The 15,644-nt window shown below is 29.0% G+C and overlaps 1 protein-coding gene across 1 annotated transcript; it reads left to right on the top strand.

Moving 5' to 3' along the window:
• Positions 1–13,529: 13,529 nt before the first annotated feature.
• On the top strand, positions 13,530–15,358 carry LOC141659465 ((S)-8-oxocitronellyl enol synthase ISY1-like). Its single transcript, XM_074466349.1, has 2 exons — positions 13,530–13,681; positions 14,135–15,358. The coding sequence occupies exons 1-2, from the start codon at positions 13,595–13,597 to the stop codon at positions 15,239–15,241; spliced, it is 1,194 nt and encodes a 397-aa protein (XP_074322450.1). The 5' UTR covers positions 13,530–13,594; the 3' UTR covers positions 15,242–15,358.
• Positions 15,359–15,644: the final 286 nt, after the last annotated feature.

Here is a 15,644-nt window from a genome sequence, read left to right as displayed (position 1 = left end):
GTCCCGTTTGGTATTGCTGTTTAGACAGTTACAACAGTTTTTGCCCAGAATGGGTGCTTGTTAAATTTTAAAAGCTGCCGTCTGTAAAAGAGTTTTTGGGCTAAAAACTGTTGTTAGCAAAAGTATGTTCGTTCATGCTTTTGAAAAAAACTGTTTTCACTTTTTAGGAAGTAGCTATCAGTTTCACTATCAAACCTTCTCAAAAATATTATTTTTATAATGATATAGAGTTCGATATAAAATAGAATTGAAATTGGTAAAGGAATAGGGGAAGTTGACTTGAATATCAATTAGAATTAAAATTGATCGATCCAATAATTAGAATTAGAATAATTAAGTAAGGGTAATTAAGTAATTTGAGCAAGTACCGACCGACCGACTACCAAACTTTTATTGTTTCGTCTATTATAATATACTAGCTTAAAACATGTGCGATGCACGCAATGTACAGATTTTTTTTAATATTACATAATTTTAAAAAAATACTTGAATTCAATTCTTAATTTTGTTCATTTAAATCTTTAAATGATATAATTTCATGATAATTATATAAGCAAACATATATGTTCATAACTTTTTAGAATATTTAAACTTATTTAAAGTGATAACATGGTAATGGGAATATTATTATAATGAAATTATTATTTTATTGAGAGTGAAAATATAATGTCTCCATTATGTTGGTAACTTAAAAAAACTATTATTTTAGCATGATGATTACTTAATCAATTAACTATAACTCTAACGATATAGTTTTATTGAAAATTTTAAGTGTTTTTTTTTAAAATATGTCTTAAATAAAATTAGATTTTTTATTTCACATGAATAGGATAGGAATTATATTGGGTCTAATATTAATTTGATTTATCTCGGATCAGTGATTTACATTATTTTATTTTATCCCGATGCCCAATACACTGACCAAATCAAATTAATTATTTTTAGTTTAATTTTAATTTTTTTTAATTCCGGATCAATAAGATAATTTTGTTTTAGACTGAATAATTAGTATATATGTTTTTTTGTTGATCGAATTGTATTTTTATTTTAATTTTGTTTTAGTGTGAATCAATTGTATAATGTATTTTTTAATCCTCGATAAATAAAATATATTATTTTGTTTTTCCAAATTCATTAGTATATTTTTTTTAGGATGATTGATAGTATTATTATTTTATCTTAACCCGAGTCACATTATCTATCAAGCAAATCTTAGGAATTATAGTTAGTTTGTTTATATTTAATTTAGCCCGAAATAACAAATTAGAATGATATAGAACTCCATATGAATTAAAACTTAAATTGGTAGAAGAAGTTGAATTTAATATAAATTATAGAGATATAGAGTTCGATATAAAATAAAATTAAAATTGGTAAAGTAATAGAGAAATTTGACTTCAATATCAATTAGAATTAGAATTAGAATTGATCGACCCAATAATTAGAATTAGAACAATTAAGTAAGGGCAATTAAGTACTTTCATTAAGTACCGCCCGACCGACTACCAAACTTTTAATGTTTCGTCTATTATAATATAGGATAGACTAGTTTAAATCTCGTGCGATGCACGGGTTTCCGTTAATATTTAAAATATAATTTTAAAATATTTATATAAATATAGAATAATTATAAATTTATAATAAAAATAATAGGATAACGTGTGTGGTCGTAATTTAGTAGGATAAGTATACTATATCTAGTCGTTTAAAAAATTAGTAGTTTAGTAGATATATAACACTATTTATTTATTTTTTAATAATAGGATAAGTTGTGATTGTAATGTTTATTAGGATAAGTAGACTATGTTTGTAGTAGTTTAACGGATATATAACACTATTTATTTAATTTTTTAAATAACCAAAATTGAGAGATAACAGTTAATTGTTTTTATTAATATATATTATAAATTATAATATTAATACATTGTTGGCATTCAAAACTTATACCACAATAATAATAATTATTAAGACCATATCTAACATTTCTCATCAATTTAATCCGACGGCTGAGAATGGAGTAACCAGAGGACCAACAATCAAAATTTTAATTTTTCGTCTTTAATATAATAGTATAGATAATATATATAGATAGATAGTATAGAAGATAAATAGATAATGAACATATATTAAAAAGAATTGTGCATAATATTTTTAGAGAAAGTTTTTTTTTTTGAGGAAAATAAAAAAGAACATGTTTTACTTAAAAAATGTATAGATTAAAAATAATTGTATAAAATATTTGTAGATAAAAAAAGTTGTTTTAGTTGGTGAAAATAAAAAAAGACAACGTATTTTACTTATAAAGATAATTGGTTAGATATTAATTAAGTAAGTGCAATTGAGTAATTTTTTTTAATAAAGGGAAATTATGTGATTGAAGGAAGGACCATAAAATTTCGTATTTAATATAATAATATAGATAAATAAATAATTCGACTTCAAAAATCAAATTATTATTTTTATTTTGTTTATGTAATTGAATTGTAAGATAATGCTTATTTTATGTATATTTGTCTTTATATTAATAGTAAAAATTATATAAAACAAATATTTTTTTACGGTGGACCCGTACAAAATATATTCGCGACAAATATTGGTTAGTAGGGGTGAACGCGGGTCGGATTGGCCGGGTTAGAGGTAATAAATCGAACCAACCCAATTAATTCGATTTAAAAAAAATGAATCCGTTAACAAAAAAATTATTGTCAATCAAACCCTACCCTTTAAAAATTGAGTGGGGGTGGGTCGGGTTGGTTTGGGTTAAAACTTGAATAAAATTACTTAAATATATTTAGGAGTCAAAATTACAAATAAATTTAATCAAAATTGAAGTATACCCCATAGTTTAATAGAAGATAAATATTATTGGATATTATACGTACTGTGTACTCTTTTAGTTTAAAATAAATAACTTACGGTGTGTTATGCGTAAAAAAATAATTTTATTTCAAATATATTATTTATTATAATAAATACATAAATTAAAATTTCAAATAATAATACTATAAATATAAAATCGGGTTAGGTTGGGTTGAGTTGGGTTAATAAGAATTTAAATTTTTTGAACCTTGACCCAACCTATTATATTCGGGTCAACAAAAAAATTAAACCAATTAAATTTTGAGTTTTGGATAGTTCGGTTCCATCGGCCGAAATAAGGGGTGGGTTGGGTCGGTTTTGCGGTTTAGTCGATTGTTTGTTCACCCCTATTGATTAGGGCTGCAGATTGTCTTAAACGATGAGATGAAATTGTTGTTGTTGTCAAAGAATAAGGACGATGATGCTAAGTTGTTCTTGTAAAGCAGTTAAAAATTTATGGATTGCTAATGTTAAAGAGCTTAACAAAGTATTTAAGTAAAATAATAATTAAATAAAATAAATAATTAAGTAGCTGAAAAAGTTAATTTATTAGTTATTAGTGATTATAATATTATTATTCTATTTTATTAAATAAACTTATCCATGATATTTAGAGAAGTTGTTTTAATAGAGAAATAAAAGAAGGTACCGTTTTATTGATGAAAACGATTTTTATTTATTTTTCTATTATGATTCGACTAGTAAGGCTAATAAGACTTTTAAGTAAAATAAGGGTAATTTAATAAATTGAGCGTGTACCAAAAAACGGGTACTGTACCAAAACTTTCAATGTTTCGTCTTTTTTATATAATAGTAATAGATGTGTGTGCATGCGTGTGTATAATTGTTTTAGCCCACTAGGTTCATACTGATTAAAAGAACATAGTTTTTCTGTTTTATTTAGGTTGTATCCATAATATAAATTTATTTTGTTTTAGTTAGCTGGGCCTGTTACTACTAATTTTGTTTCAGCCCACCAACTCGGACCCATTGTACGTAATAATAAAACATTATTGTACATAATAATACAAAGTCTGTGGTGGCATATAACCGTTTCTACTTGATTTCTCTGTCTATAAATGCATGTTTTCATTTTAACAAATTTCACAACCAAAAAAACAATCTATCGAAATGAGCTGGTGGCAGTTAGCTGCAGTTGGCGCTGCAAGGGTAATCCTCTGATGCAGATACTTTTGTATTATCTCATTTTTCACAAAAAAAATCTTAGTTTCGAAAAAAGTTAGTGTCAGAGAAATGATAGAGTTCTCGAACCGTTTCAAATCTTGAGCTGTGATTATATTATTCATTCATTTATGTTTGTTTTTGAGATCTTTTTCGGAATACATAGCATTCTTGTTACCGTAACAAGCAGTATGGCCGAACAGAGACATTCATTTATATTATTGTCTTCGAGCTCGAGCTCGTGCTACGAGCTCGTTAACGAGCCGAGCCGAACGAGCTCTTAACGAGCCGAGCTCGAGCTTGTTCACGAATTCGTGAACAGCCCTGCATACATGCATGCTTTTGTTCTAATTGTTCCATATTTTGTTTGTGCATTACTGACTTACTCCTTTGAATGCTTACATTAGAAACCTCTGAATAAAGGGTTGAGCGATGGAAATGTGGCCCTGGTTGTAGGCATTACAGGCATTTCAGGCAACAGTCTGGTTAAAATATGCATTTTAACAACTATATATATATAAATATATATGTTGAACCTGCAACTAAACATAACAATAAATTACACATTTAAATGCATATTAATAATTAAAGAGGAGATTAAAATTGAATACTTACATTGAAGATTGTTAAAATCGTTGTTGATAGGTCATCATGTATTTTGAATAATATGAAGATATATTTTTGTTAGGAAAAAAAAGGTTAAAAGAATGAAGTTACAAAAGAGACAGTAGCATTTTGCACACTGCACAGATTACTTTACGATGGAATCGAATTTCCGTAGTAAGTTTGTTTAAAATATTATACTTTTGAACGGCTAACAAATGCTCATAGGTGGCATTTATTGCGGTTAGTTGGACAACTTACGACGGAAATTCCGTTTCATCGTAAGTTATAAATAAATTACGTCATCGTTCAAAGTAGCTTTTATTTTTCTTTTTGTAATAAAATTTAATGGTAATATAATAAGAAAAAATGACAAAAATAGCCGAATTTTGAAAAAATTTAACAAAAATAGCTATTCTGAAAAAAGTGGCCAATTTTGACCGATCGAATACTCTACTGTCAGTTGGGTATCCCAATTTGTATAAGATACTCCACTAGTAGTTGGGTATTTCATATATGGGATACTCCACTGCCAGTTGGGTATCTTATATAAAGTTGATACTCCATTGACAGTTGGGTATCCCATCGGCCAAAGTTGGCCAACTTTTCAGAAATTGGTTATTTTTGTCAATTTTGTGTAAAAATAGGCTAAATTTGTCCTTCACCCATATAATAATAAGGTATTGAACTTATGACGGAAATCAAAATTATCGTCGTAAATTAAAGCCGACGTCGTTCTTCTGCGCAGCTGATTCCAGTTTTTTATTTTTTATTCAATTGGTGATAGTTTTAATAATAAAATAATTAACTTGCGACATAATTTATTTTCCGTCGTTAATAATTACGACGAAATAAATTTTCCGTCGTAAGTTAGGCACACAAAAAAAACCGTCGTAAGTTGTCCGTCGTAAAAGCCCTGATTTTTTGTAGTGATTGTTGAGTTTGTATAGAGTGATTTTGACTGAAAATTATAGAAAACATAGCTGATTTGACCATGAATTGGCTTGGACGGAAAATGAAAGGTCACCGGAACGGTGCAGGTTTCTGGGCTGCCCAGATTCAGATTCCGGCAGCACTTTCTTCTTTTTTCGATTGTTTTAACGAAAAAAAGTCAAACTTAACGAAATAATGTAGAATTTAATATAAAAGTAACGTTAGTGGAAAAAAAAATGTAAGTTGGGTGGTAGGTTTCAAAAGAAATAAATAATTGAGCCATAACAACATTGATTTCCTCGACTCACTCTATTGTAGGGTAACTCTAAATAACTCCTCTTAGATTAATCATGTGGGCTGCTCTTCTTTTGGGTGCTGCTCCCAATTTTCTGGGATATGGTGGTGTGGCCTCTTGCTGGAGGACCACCTGTGAGTTGAGTTGATTTGAGATGATGGAAGAGTTTACATGTTTTACATTCTGTGTTTATTGTTTGCATTTTTTTCCTTCTTACGTTTCATTGTTTTACTTCTTAATATTTTTCTTTTATAATTTTCAAAATTAATTTAACTTCTTGAGGCACTGTGCAATAGAAAGTCAAACCCAACCTTTTTTTTTGGAATTTTATACAAATTAATATTTGGTATTTTTTTGGTATTTGAATAAATAATTTTAATATTTGGAATGGGAACCTTGTTAATTTACTCTATACTATAGATGGCTAAATCATAGCATTCTCATGGATTTCATAGGATTTTCGGTGCATATTAAGAGTGTGATTAATGGGAGAAGAACAAAGACATGATCGCGTCAAGTACTGCTTGATCATGCTGTTGAGAATATCTGATGGCATGCTCACGCCGTTGGATTGCATGAACGTGCCAAAACTGCAAAATACAATAGTGATTATTGAGGACAAGATGGGAGATATTGCATGAACGTGCCAAAACTGCAAAATACAATAGTGATTTTCGTTTTAGGATTTTCTATTTCTATATAAACAATCTTATGATGTAACATATGAATAATCTTTTATTGAAATTAAAATCCTAGAAAATTTTCTCTTCTTTCTTTCTTGTGTATTCAATAATAAAACCTTTCTACATTCAAAATCTGCATTGTGAATTTAAGGTTTTAAAGAATTTGGAGAGTATTTGCGAGTATTAGCGCTTGCTTATCCTAATCAATATGAAACTAAAGTTTCAGGTTCTAGTGCTCCACCCCAATCTCTAATCAATTGAAATGTCAAAAATTTTGAATGAACCAGCTACTCTAACAGCAAAAAAGTCAAATTTTATTTATGAGAAATACCAGCTACTTTTCTGCCCATGAATCCATGATGATAATACCCATGCATGCATTTACCATTTCAAAGTGACGTGACTTCTTTTGTATAGTCTGCAGAGGGGAGGAGAGGTTTCTGAAATTATCAAGTTACTCCTTTGGAATCATCTGTCTGCAGCTTATTATCAAGTTAGAAGCCTTTGAACATGACTAGAAGATGAGACCTTCCTTTCTTTGACATCGTCAGTTCTTTGCATTTGGTCGTCATTTAGCTATTTAAAATGTCTTGTTTCACTGTTGATGGTCAAACTGACTCAACTTTGACCGTAAATAAAAATTTATTTTTTTATTATTCTGAAAAACTGAAAAATACATTTTAATGTAGATTAAACATACTTTCTGATAACTTAATTTTTATAAATATTTTTGATAACATATTATGTGAACTTTTTGGTCAAAATTCGGTCAATTTGACCGCAAAAAGTCAAACAAGACAGATAAATTGGGACGGAGGTAGTAGCTTATTTACAAATCTAACCAAGAAGTTCTTTTTATCTTTTTATTTGAAGATAAAATAATTTTTAATCAATAAAACAAAAATCAATAATCAAATATCGTTTTACTTGACGCGGAAACTTCACTTCAATATCAATTAGAATTAAAAATGACATACTGTCACAGCCAGAGGTTGTATACAGTTCACCTTCTTGGAAAAAATCTATAATTATTGAAAGATAATAATTATTTCAACAATTTTGTTTCCATACCCTTATCGGAATTTGAATGTACACCAATCAAATAAAAATATACTCTCTCCGTCCGTCCCAATTTATCTGTCTTGTTTCACTTTTGATGGTCAAACTGACTCAACTTTTACCGTAAATAAAAATTTATTTTTTTATTATTCTGAAAAACTGAAAAATACATTTTAATGTAGATTAAACATACTTTCTGATAACTTAATTTTTATAAATATTTTTGATAACATATTATGTGAACTTTTTGGTCAAAATTCGGTCAATTTGACCGCAAAAAGTCAAACAAGACAGATAAATTGGGACGGAGGTAGTAGCTTATTTACAAATCTAACCAAGAAGTTCTTTTTATCTTTGTATTTGAAAATAAAATAACTTTTAATCAATAAAACAAATATCAATAATCAAATATCATTTTACTTGACGCGGAAACTTCACTTCAATATCAATTAGAATTAAAAATGACTTACTGAGCAATCGGAAACTAACATATTTAGTTCACCTTCTTGGAAAAAATCTATAATTATTGAAAGATAATAATTATTTCAACAATTTTTTTTCCATATTCTTATCGGAATTTGAATGTACCAATCAAGGAAGAAAAAAGGTAAGCAAAAATGAATTTTGTTGTTGACCTGTTAATTATTAAAAGCCATCGTGTGATCAAATACCCTATTGTTTAGAAGAATTTTCTAAGTGTCTGTGAGCACCCAACAAGCGAGAAATTTATAAAATTAAGTCATTTTAATTGGTTCCTTGCACAAAAAATACACCAATTAGGATCATAAATTTCGTGTTTAATATGTGTCGTGGGTACATGATAAATAAACCGTGTTCTCAAAGACATATTTGTTTTAAAATTTTCAAAGATGTGCCCATTTGAATCTCAATTTTTTTTTAAACAAATCCGTTCTCACAGAAAAACTTTTTTTTACAATTATAAACTTCTTTTTAATATTAAGGGGAGCCGAACACCTCCGATATTATGTGACAATTAGCATTTTATTCGTGTTACGCATCGATATTTTTTTAATAAAATTTTATTAAAACGATTACATATATCATTGAAAATATGAGATGAAATTAATGTGTTTGTATATTACAAATTAGTAGATTACTTTTTTATTAAAAAAATATATCATATAATACAAAAATAGAATATTTTTAGTAAAAAGGAAAATTTCCCAATGTTCCCCGTTTGAGGGCGAGGACTGTCTGAATTTTTGTCACCAAGTTCACTAAGGTCCCGTTTGGTATTGCTGTTTAGACAGTTACAACAGTTTTTGCCCAGAATGGGTGCTTGTTAAATTTTAAAAGCTGCCGTCTGTAAAAGAGTTTTTGGGCTAAAAACTGTTGTTAGCAAAAGTATGTTCGTTCATGCTTTTGAAAAAAACTGTTTTCACTTTTTAGGAAGTAGCTATCAGTTTCACTATCAAACCTTCTCAAAAATATTATTTTTATAATGATATAGAGTTCGATATAAAATAGAATTGAAATTGGTAAAGGAATAGGGGAAGTTGACTTGAATATCAATTAGAATTAAAATTGATCGATCCAATAATTAGAATTAGAATAATTAAGTAAGGGTAATTAAGTAATTTGAGCAAGTACCGACCGACCGACTACCAAACTTTTATTGTTTCGTCTATTATAATATACTAGCTTAAAACATGTGCGATGCACGCAATGTACAGATTTTTTTTAATATTACATAATTTTAAAAAAATACTTGAATTCAATTCTTAATTTTGTTCATTTAAATCTTTAAATGATATAATTTCATGATAATTATATAAGCAAACATATATGTTCATAACTTTTTAGAATATTTAAACTTATTTAAAGTGATAACATGGTAATGGGAATATTATTATAATGAAATTATTATTTTATTGAGAGTGAAAATATAATGTCTCCATTATGTTGGTAACTTAAAAAAACTATTATTTTAGCATGATGATTACTTAATCAATTAACTATAACTCTAACGATATAGTTTTATTGAAAATTTTAAGTGTTTTTTTTTAAAATATGTCTTAAATAAAATTAGATTTTTTATTTCACATGAATAGGATAGGAATTATATTGGGTCTAATATTAATTTGATTTATCTCGGATCAGTGATTTACATTATTTTATTTTATCCCGATGCCCAATACACTGACCAAATCAAATTAATTATTTTTAGTTTAATTTTAATTTTTTTTAATTCCGGATCAATAAGATAATTTTGTTTTAGACTGAATAATTAGTATATATGTTTTTTTGTTGATCGAATTGTATTTTTATTTTAATTTTGTTTTAGTGTGAATCAATTGTATAATGTATTTTTTAATCCTCGATAAATAAAATATATTATTTTGTTTTTCCAAATTCATTAGTATATTTTTTTTAGGATGATTGATAGTATTATTATTTTATCTTAACCCGAGTCACATTATCTATCAAGCAAATCTTAGGAATTATAGTTAGTTTGTTTATATTTAATTTAGCCCGAAATAACAAATTAGAATGATATAGAACTCCATATGAATTAAAACTTAAATTGGTAGAAGAAGTTGAATTTAATATAAATTATAGAGATATAGAGTTCGATATAAAATAAAATTAAAATTGGTAAAGTAATAGAGAAATTTGACTTCAATATCAATTAGAATTAGAATTAGAATTGATCGACCCAATAATTAGAATTAGAACAATTAAGTAAGGGCAATTAAGTACTTTCATTAAGTACCGCCCGACCGACTACCAAACTTTTAATGTTTCGTCTATTATAATATAGGATAGACTAGTTTAAATCTCGTGCGATGCACGGGTTTCCGTTAATATTTAAAATATAATTTTAAAATATTTATATAAATATAGAATAATTATAAATTTATAATAAAAATAATAGGATAACGTGTGTGGTCGTAATTTAGTAGGATAAGTATACTATATCTAGTCGTTTAAAAAATTAGTAGTTTAGTAGATATATAACACTATTTATTTATTTTTTAATAATAGGATAAGTTGTGATTGTAATGTTTATTAGGATAAGTAGACTATGTTTGTAGTAGTTTAACGGATATATAACACTATTTATTTAATTTTTTAAATAACCAAAATTGAGAGATAACAGTTAATTGTTTTTATTAATATATATTATAAATTATAATATTAATACATTGTTGGCATTCAAAACTTATACCACAATAATAATAATTATTAAGACCATATCTAACATTTCTCATCAATTTAATCCGACGGCTGAGAATGGAGTAACCAGAGGACCAACAATCAAAATTTTAATTTTTCGTCTTTAATATAATAGTATAGATAATATATATAGATAGATAGTATAGAAGATAAATAGATAATGAACATATATTAAAAAGAATTGTGCATAATATTTTTAGAGAAAGTTTTTTTTTTTGAGGAAAATAAAAAAGAACATGTTTTACTTAAAAAATGTATAGATTAAAAATAATTGTATAAAATATTTGTAGATAAAAAAAGTTGTTTTAGTTGGTGAAAATAAAAAAAGACAACGTATTTTACTTATAAAGATAATTGGTTAGATATTAATTAAGTAAGTGCAATTGAGTAATTTTTTTTAATAAAGGGAAATTATGTGATTGAAGGAAGGACCATAAAATTTCGTATTTAATATAATAATATAGATAAATAAATAATTCGACTTCAAAAATCAAATTATTATTTTTATTTTGTTTATGTAATTGAATTGTAAGATAATGCTTATTTTATGTATATTTGTCTTTATATTAATAGTAAAAATTATATAAAACAAATATTTTTTTACGGTGGACCCGTACAAAATATATTCGCGACAAATATTGGTTAGTAGGGGTGAACGCGGGTCGGATTGGCCGGGTTAGAGGTAATAAATCGAACCAACCCAATTAATTCGATTTAAAAAAAATGAATCCGTTAACAAAAAAATTATTGTCAATCAAACCCTACCCTTTAAAAATTGAGTGGGGGTGGGTCGGGTTGGTTTGGGTTAAAACTTGAATAAAATTACTTAAATATATTTAGGAGTCAAAATTACAAATAAATTTAATCAAAATTACTAATAAGGGAGTAATAAGAAAATAATATTTGTGGATGGTGTAATACATGACACGCATAACATGGTGGAGTATTAGGGTATTATGATACTAATAAGGAGACCTGAAAAGTCGCCACGAAGGAAAGGACACCAGGACGAGAGTGACATCATGTCCCCACAACTTTCTCTACTTCTGAGTTTATTTATTTTGCAAGTAGTAGGCACTAATTCTAACACCCAGTAACCCACTGAACACGATAGGCATTTGTTGATTAAGTATTTGATCGGCTATAGTTGACCATTTATTTGAAAGCAGACATTTATGTTAATAATCTTAAAAAATGAGTTATTTGTTTTACAATTTTTTATTTTTAAAATATTTAATAAAAGAAATTGTTGAATATAATTATGTCGCAATCTTACTTTCCTCTAAGGTTTTATATCTTCGTCTTACACCTTTATTTATGTTGTGTTTGATTGAAGAGAAAATAATGTCCAAAATAAGTAAATTAATGAACAATAATAACAGTTTGGAAAGAAGAATTGAAAAATAAATAAATAAAGTGAGGGTGCTTGAACTTTGATTTCGAATTCATTTCTTTCATCCCGTTTTTATTAATTCAACCGAACACAACATTAGGGCCGAGTATTCGGTCGATTCGGTTCGGACCGGACCGAACCGAATAAACCGAAAAACCGAATTACCTTTTTTTTGAACCGGACCGGATCGAAATTGTAATATGGACCGGACTTGACCGAACCGAAATAATTCGGTTCGGTCCGATTTTGGACCGAATAGATCGAATATTTTTCAAAAATAAAATTGTATTGAAAATTTAAACCAAAAATTATAAAATCTAAAATATAATTAAACTAAGATGATATATATAATACTAAGAGTGTATAAATACAATGACAAATTAAAAATTATGATTAGAATTTTAATATATATGTAAAATGTATATAATATAAAATTATAGTATTTATAATTTTGTCTAATTCGGTTTATTCGGTCAGGATCAAAATATTTTTTAAAAGAACCGGACTGAACCGAATTTTATTTCGGTCTATTCGGTCCGGACTGAATAGACCGAATTTCTGAAAAAATCAGGACCGAATCGAAACGAATCGATTTAGCATCGGTTCAGTTTTACTCGGTCCTACACAACATTAAGATTAAGGTTTTCTGGAATCATGTGGCTGCTTTTTTCTCCATCTTTTGCATTATAAAATTTACACGTTTGCATTATATTCTTCGTTGAATAAATAATGAAAGAAGATATAATAAGTACACTATATATATTTGGATATCACTGTTATGAATATTTGGATATCATTGTTATCATGACAATGATAAAATATATTATATAAACATGTTTATTTTTTACCGAACTTAAATGTTTTCAACGAAGTAATGTTTTCATACAAATATTCCATGTAAACTAATACATTTTTACGATGATCTAGTTGCTAACACATGTATTCTTTGGAATCTCTAATAATACTCGATCCGATTTAAATTAGAAAAAAGCCCGGCCCGATCCGATCCGGCCCGAAAAAAGCCCGGTTAGGCCCGCCTCGAGGGTCCAAACGGGTTTTGACATTTCCGAAAAGCCCGGGCCAGCCCGGTCAAAGTCAAAGCTCGAAAAGTCCGGCCCGGTCAAAGCCTGGAATTTTCAAGGCCAGATCAAAACCCGGCCCGGTGGGCCTTTTGTGCATCTCTACCTCATACCCATAATATAAATTAATTTTATTTTAGTTCGCTAGATCTATTAATACCGATCAACTGATAATTTATTAGCTTCATTTAATTTGGTTTTTGCCCACCAATTTTGTTATAGTCCACCAATTCCGAACCATTGTACATAATAGTAAAAAGTCTATGGTGGCATACAACCGTTTCTACTTGATTTCTCTGTCTATAAATGCATGTTTTCATTTTCACAAAATTTCACAACCAAAAAACAATCTATCAAAATGAGCTGGTGGCAGTTAGCTGCAGTTGGCGCTGCAAGGGTAATCCTCTAATGCAGATACTTTTGTATTATCTCATTTTTCAAAAAAAAATCTTACTTTCGAAAAAAACAGGTAAATCGGAACTATTTTAAGTTAGTGTAAGAGAAATGATAGAATTCTCAAACCGTTTCAAATCTTGAGCTGTGATTATATTATGCATTCATTTATGTTTATTTTTGAGATCTTTTTCGGGATGTGTAGCATTCTTCTGACCGTAATAAGCAGTATGGCCAAACAGAGACATTCATTTATATTATTGTCTGTTCGAGCTCGAGCTCGAATTCGTTAACAAGTCGAGCCAAACGAGCTCTTAACGAGCCTAACTCGAGCTTGTTCACGAACAACTCGATTCGTGAACAGCCCTACATTTATATGTTTATGCATGCTTTTGTTCATATTGTTCCATCTTTTGTTTGTGCATTACTGACTTATTCCTTTGAATGCTTACTTTAGAAACCTCTGAATCAAGAAAATGTGGCCCTGGTTGTGGGCATTACAGGCATTTCAGGCAACAGTCTGGCTGAGATTCTCCCTCGCCCTGACACTCCCGGAGGCCCTTGGAAAGTCTATGGCGTTGCTCGTCGTCCGAGACCGTTATGGGATGCAAACCACCCTGTTGAGTACATTCAGTGTGACATTACCAATGCTGAAGAAACTGAAAGCAAACTATCCCCCCTCAAAGATGTGACTCACCTCTTTTATGCCACTTGGACTAATAGACATGATGCAGATGAAAATTGCGAAATCAATGCTAAAATGTTTAAAAATGTGTTGGATTGTGTGTTTTCAAATGCACCAAGACTGCAACATGTTTGTTTACAAACTGGGATAAAGCATTATTTTGGTAGTTTTGAAGCTTTTGGGACAGCAGCACATGATCCTCCGTATACCGAAGATCTTCCAAGGCTAGATGCTCCAATTTTTTACTATAATCAAGAGGATATCTTGTCTGAATATGTAGCCAAAAAAGATGGCCTGACTTGGTCAGTCCATAGGCCTGGAGTTATATTTGGTTTTTCGCCTTACAGTATGACAAATATTATATGTACTATCTGTGTTTATGCTGCAATATGCAAACATGAGGGTGCAGTTCTGAGGTTTCCAGGGACTAAGGAATCTTGGAGTAGCTATTCAGTAGCCTCGGATGCTGACTTGATTGCTGAGCAAGAGATATGGGCTGCAGTGGATCCAAACGCAAAAAATGAAGCGTTTAATTGCAGTAATGGAGATGTGTTCAAGTGGAAGCATTTCTGGAAGGTGCTGGCAGAGCGATTTGAGGTGGAATGCGGAGAATTTGAAGACGGAGATAGGTTGACACTACTGGAGTTGATGAAGGATAAAGGGAGTGTGTGGGATGAGATTGTAAAACAACACAAACTGGTGCCTACTAAGCTTGAAGATATTGGAAGTTGGTCACATATTGATTACCTTCTTGGCATTGAGAATCCTTTAGATACTATGAACAAGAGCAAGGAGCATGGATTCTTTGGTTATAGGAATACCAAATCCTCATTCATTTCTATTATTGAGAAGTTGAAAGTTTCCAAATTTGTTCCTTAGTTTGGAAATGGTTTTGGTTGTTTCATGTTGAATGTGTTTACATTTGTGTTGTCTTGACAATGTCTAGTACATTGAATAAACTACAAAATAATGAAATAAAACTTTACCTTTGCATAACGTATTTCATCTGCCAACTGCCTGACTATCAAACTTTTCTAAATGTTTCGGTTCTTATATAATTTTTTCAAAAATGTTTAAAAAGAGTTTGACGGACGACAACTATGACCATGATTATCAAAATCAAGATTTTTTTGATAATACAAATTTACAGTTACATGCTAGTCACATCAAATGGAAGCAATTTTACAGAGTCTTCACCAGTTTGATATCTCATCTTCAGCAAAAGCATAAAGGAAACTTACTAGCCTGTACTTAACTAATGACCAGAGTGCGATTAGATAGC

Source organism: Apium graveolens, chromosome 5 (assembly GCF_009905375.1).
Source record: "Apium graveolens cultivar Ventura chromosome 5, ASM990537v1, whole genome shotgun sequence".
NCBI classification, from domain to species: Eukaryota; Viridiplantae; Streptophyta; class Magnoliopsida; order Apiales; family Apiaceae; genus Apium; species Apium graveolens.
The sequence above is the reverse complement of the archived record's forward strand: the minus strand, read 5'-3'. Positions and strand labels throughout refer to the sequence as shown.

What these genes read in the sequence shown, in the direction of transcription:
- LOC141659465 (XM_074466349.1), top strand. Translation starts at nt 13,595, where the DNA reads ATGTTTTCATTTTCACAAAATTTCACAACCAAAAAACAATCTATCAAA. An exon ending in CTGCAGTTGGCGCTGCAAGG is followed by an intron (nt 13,682 to 14,134) that starts GTAATCCTCTAA and finishes TGCTTACTTTAG; the next exon opens with AAACCTCTGAATCAAGAAAA.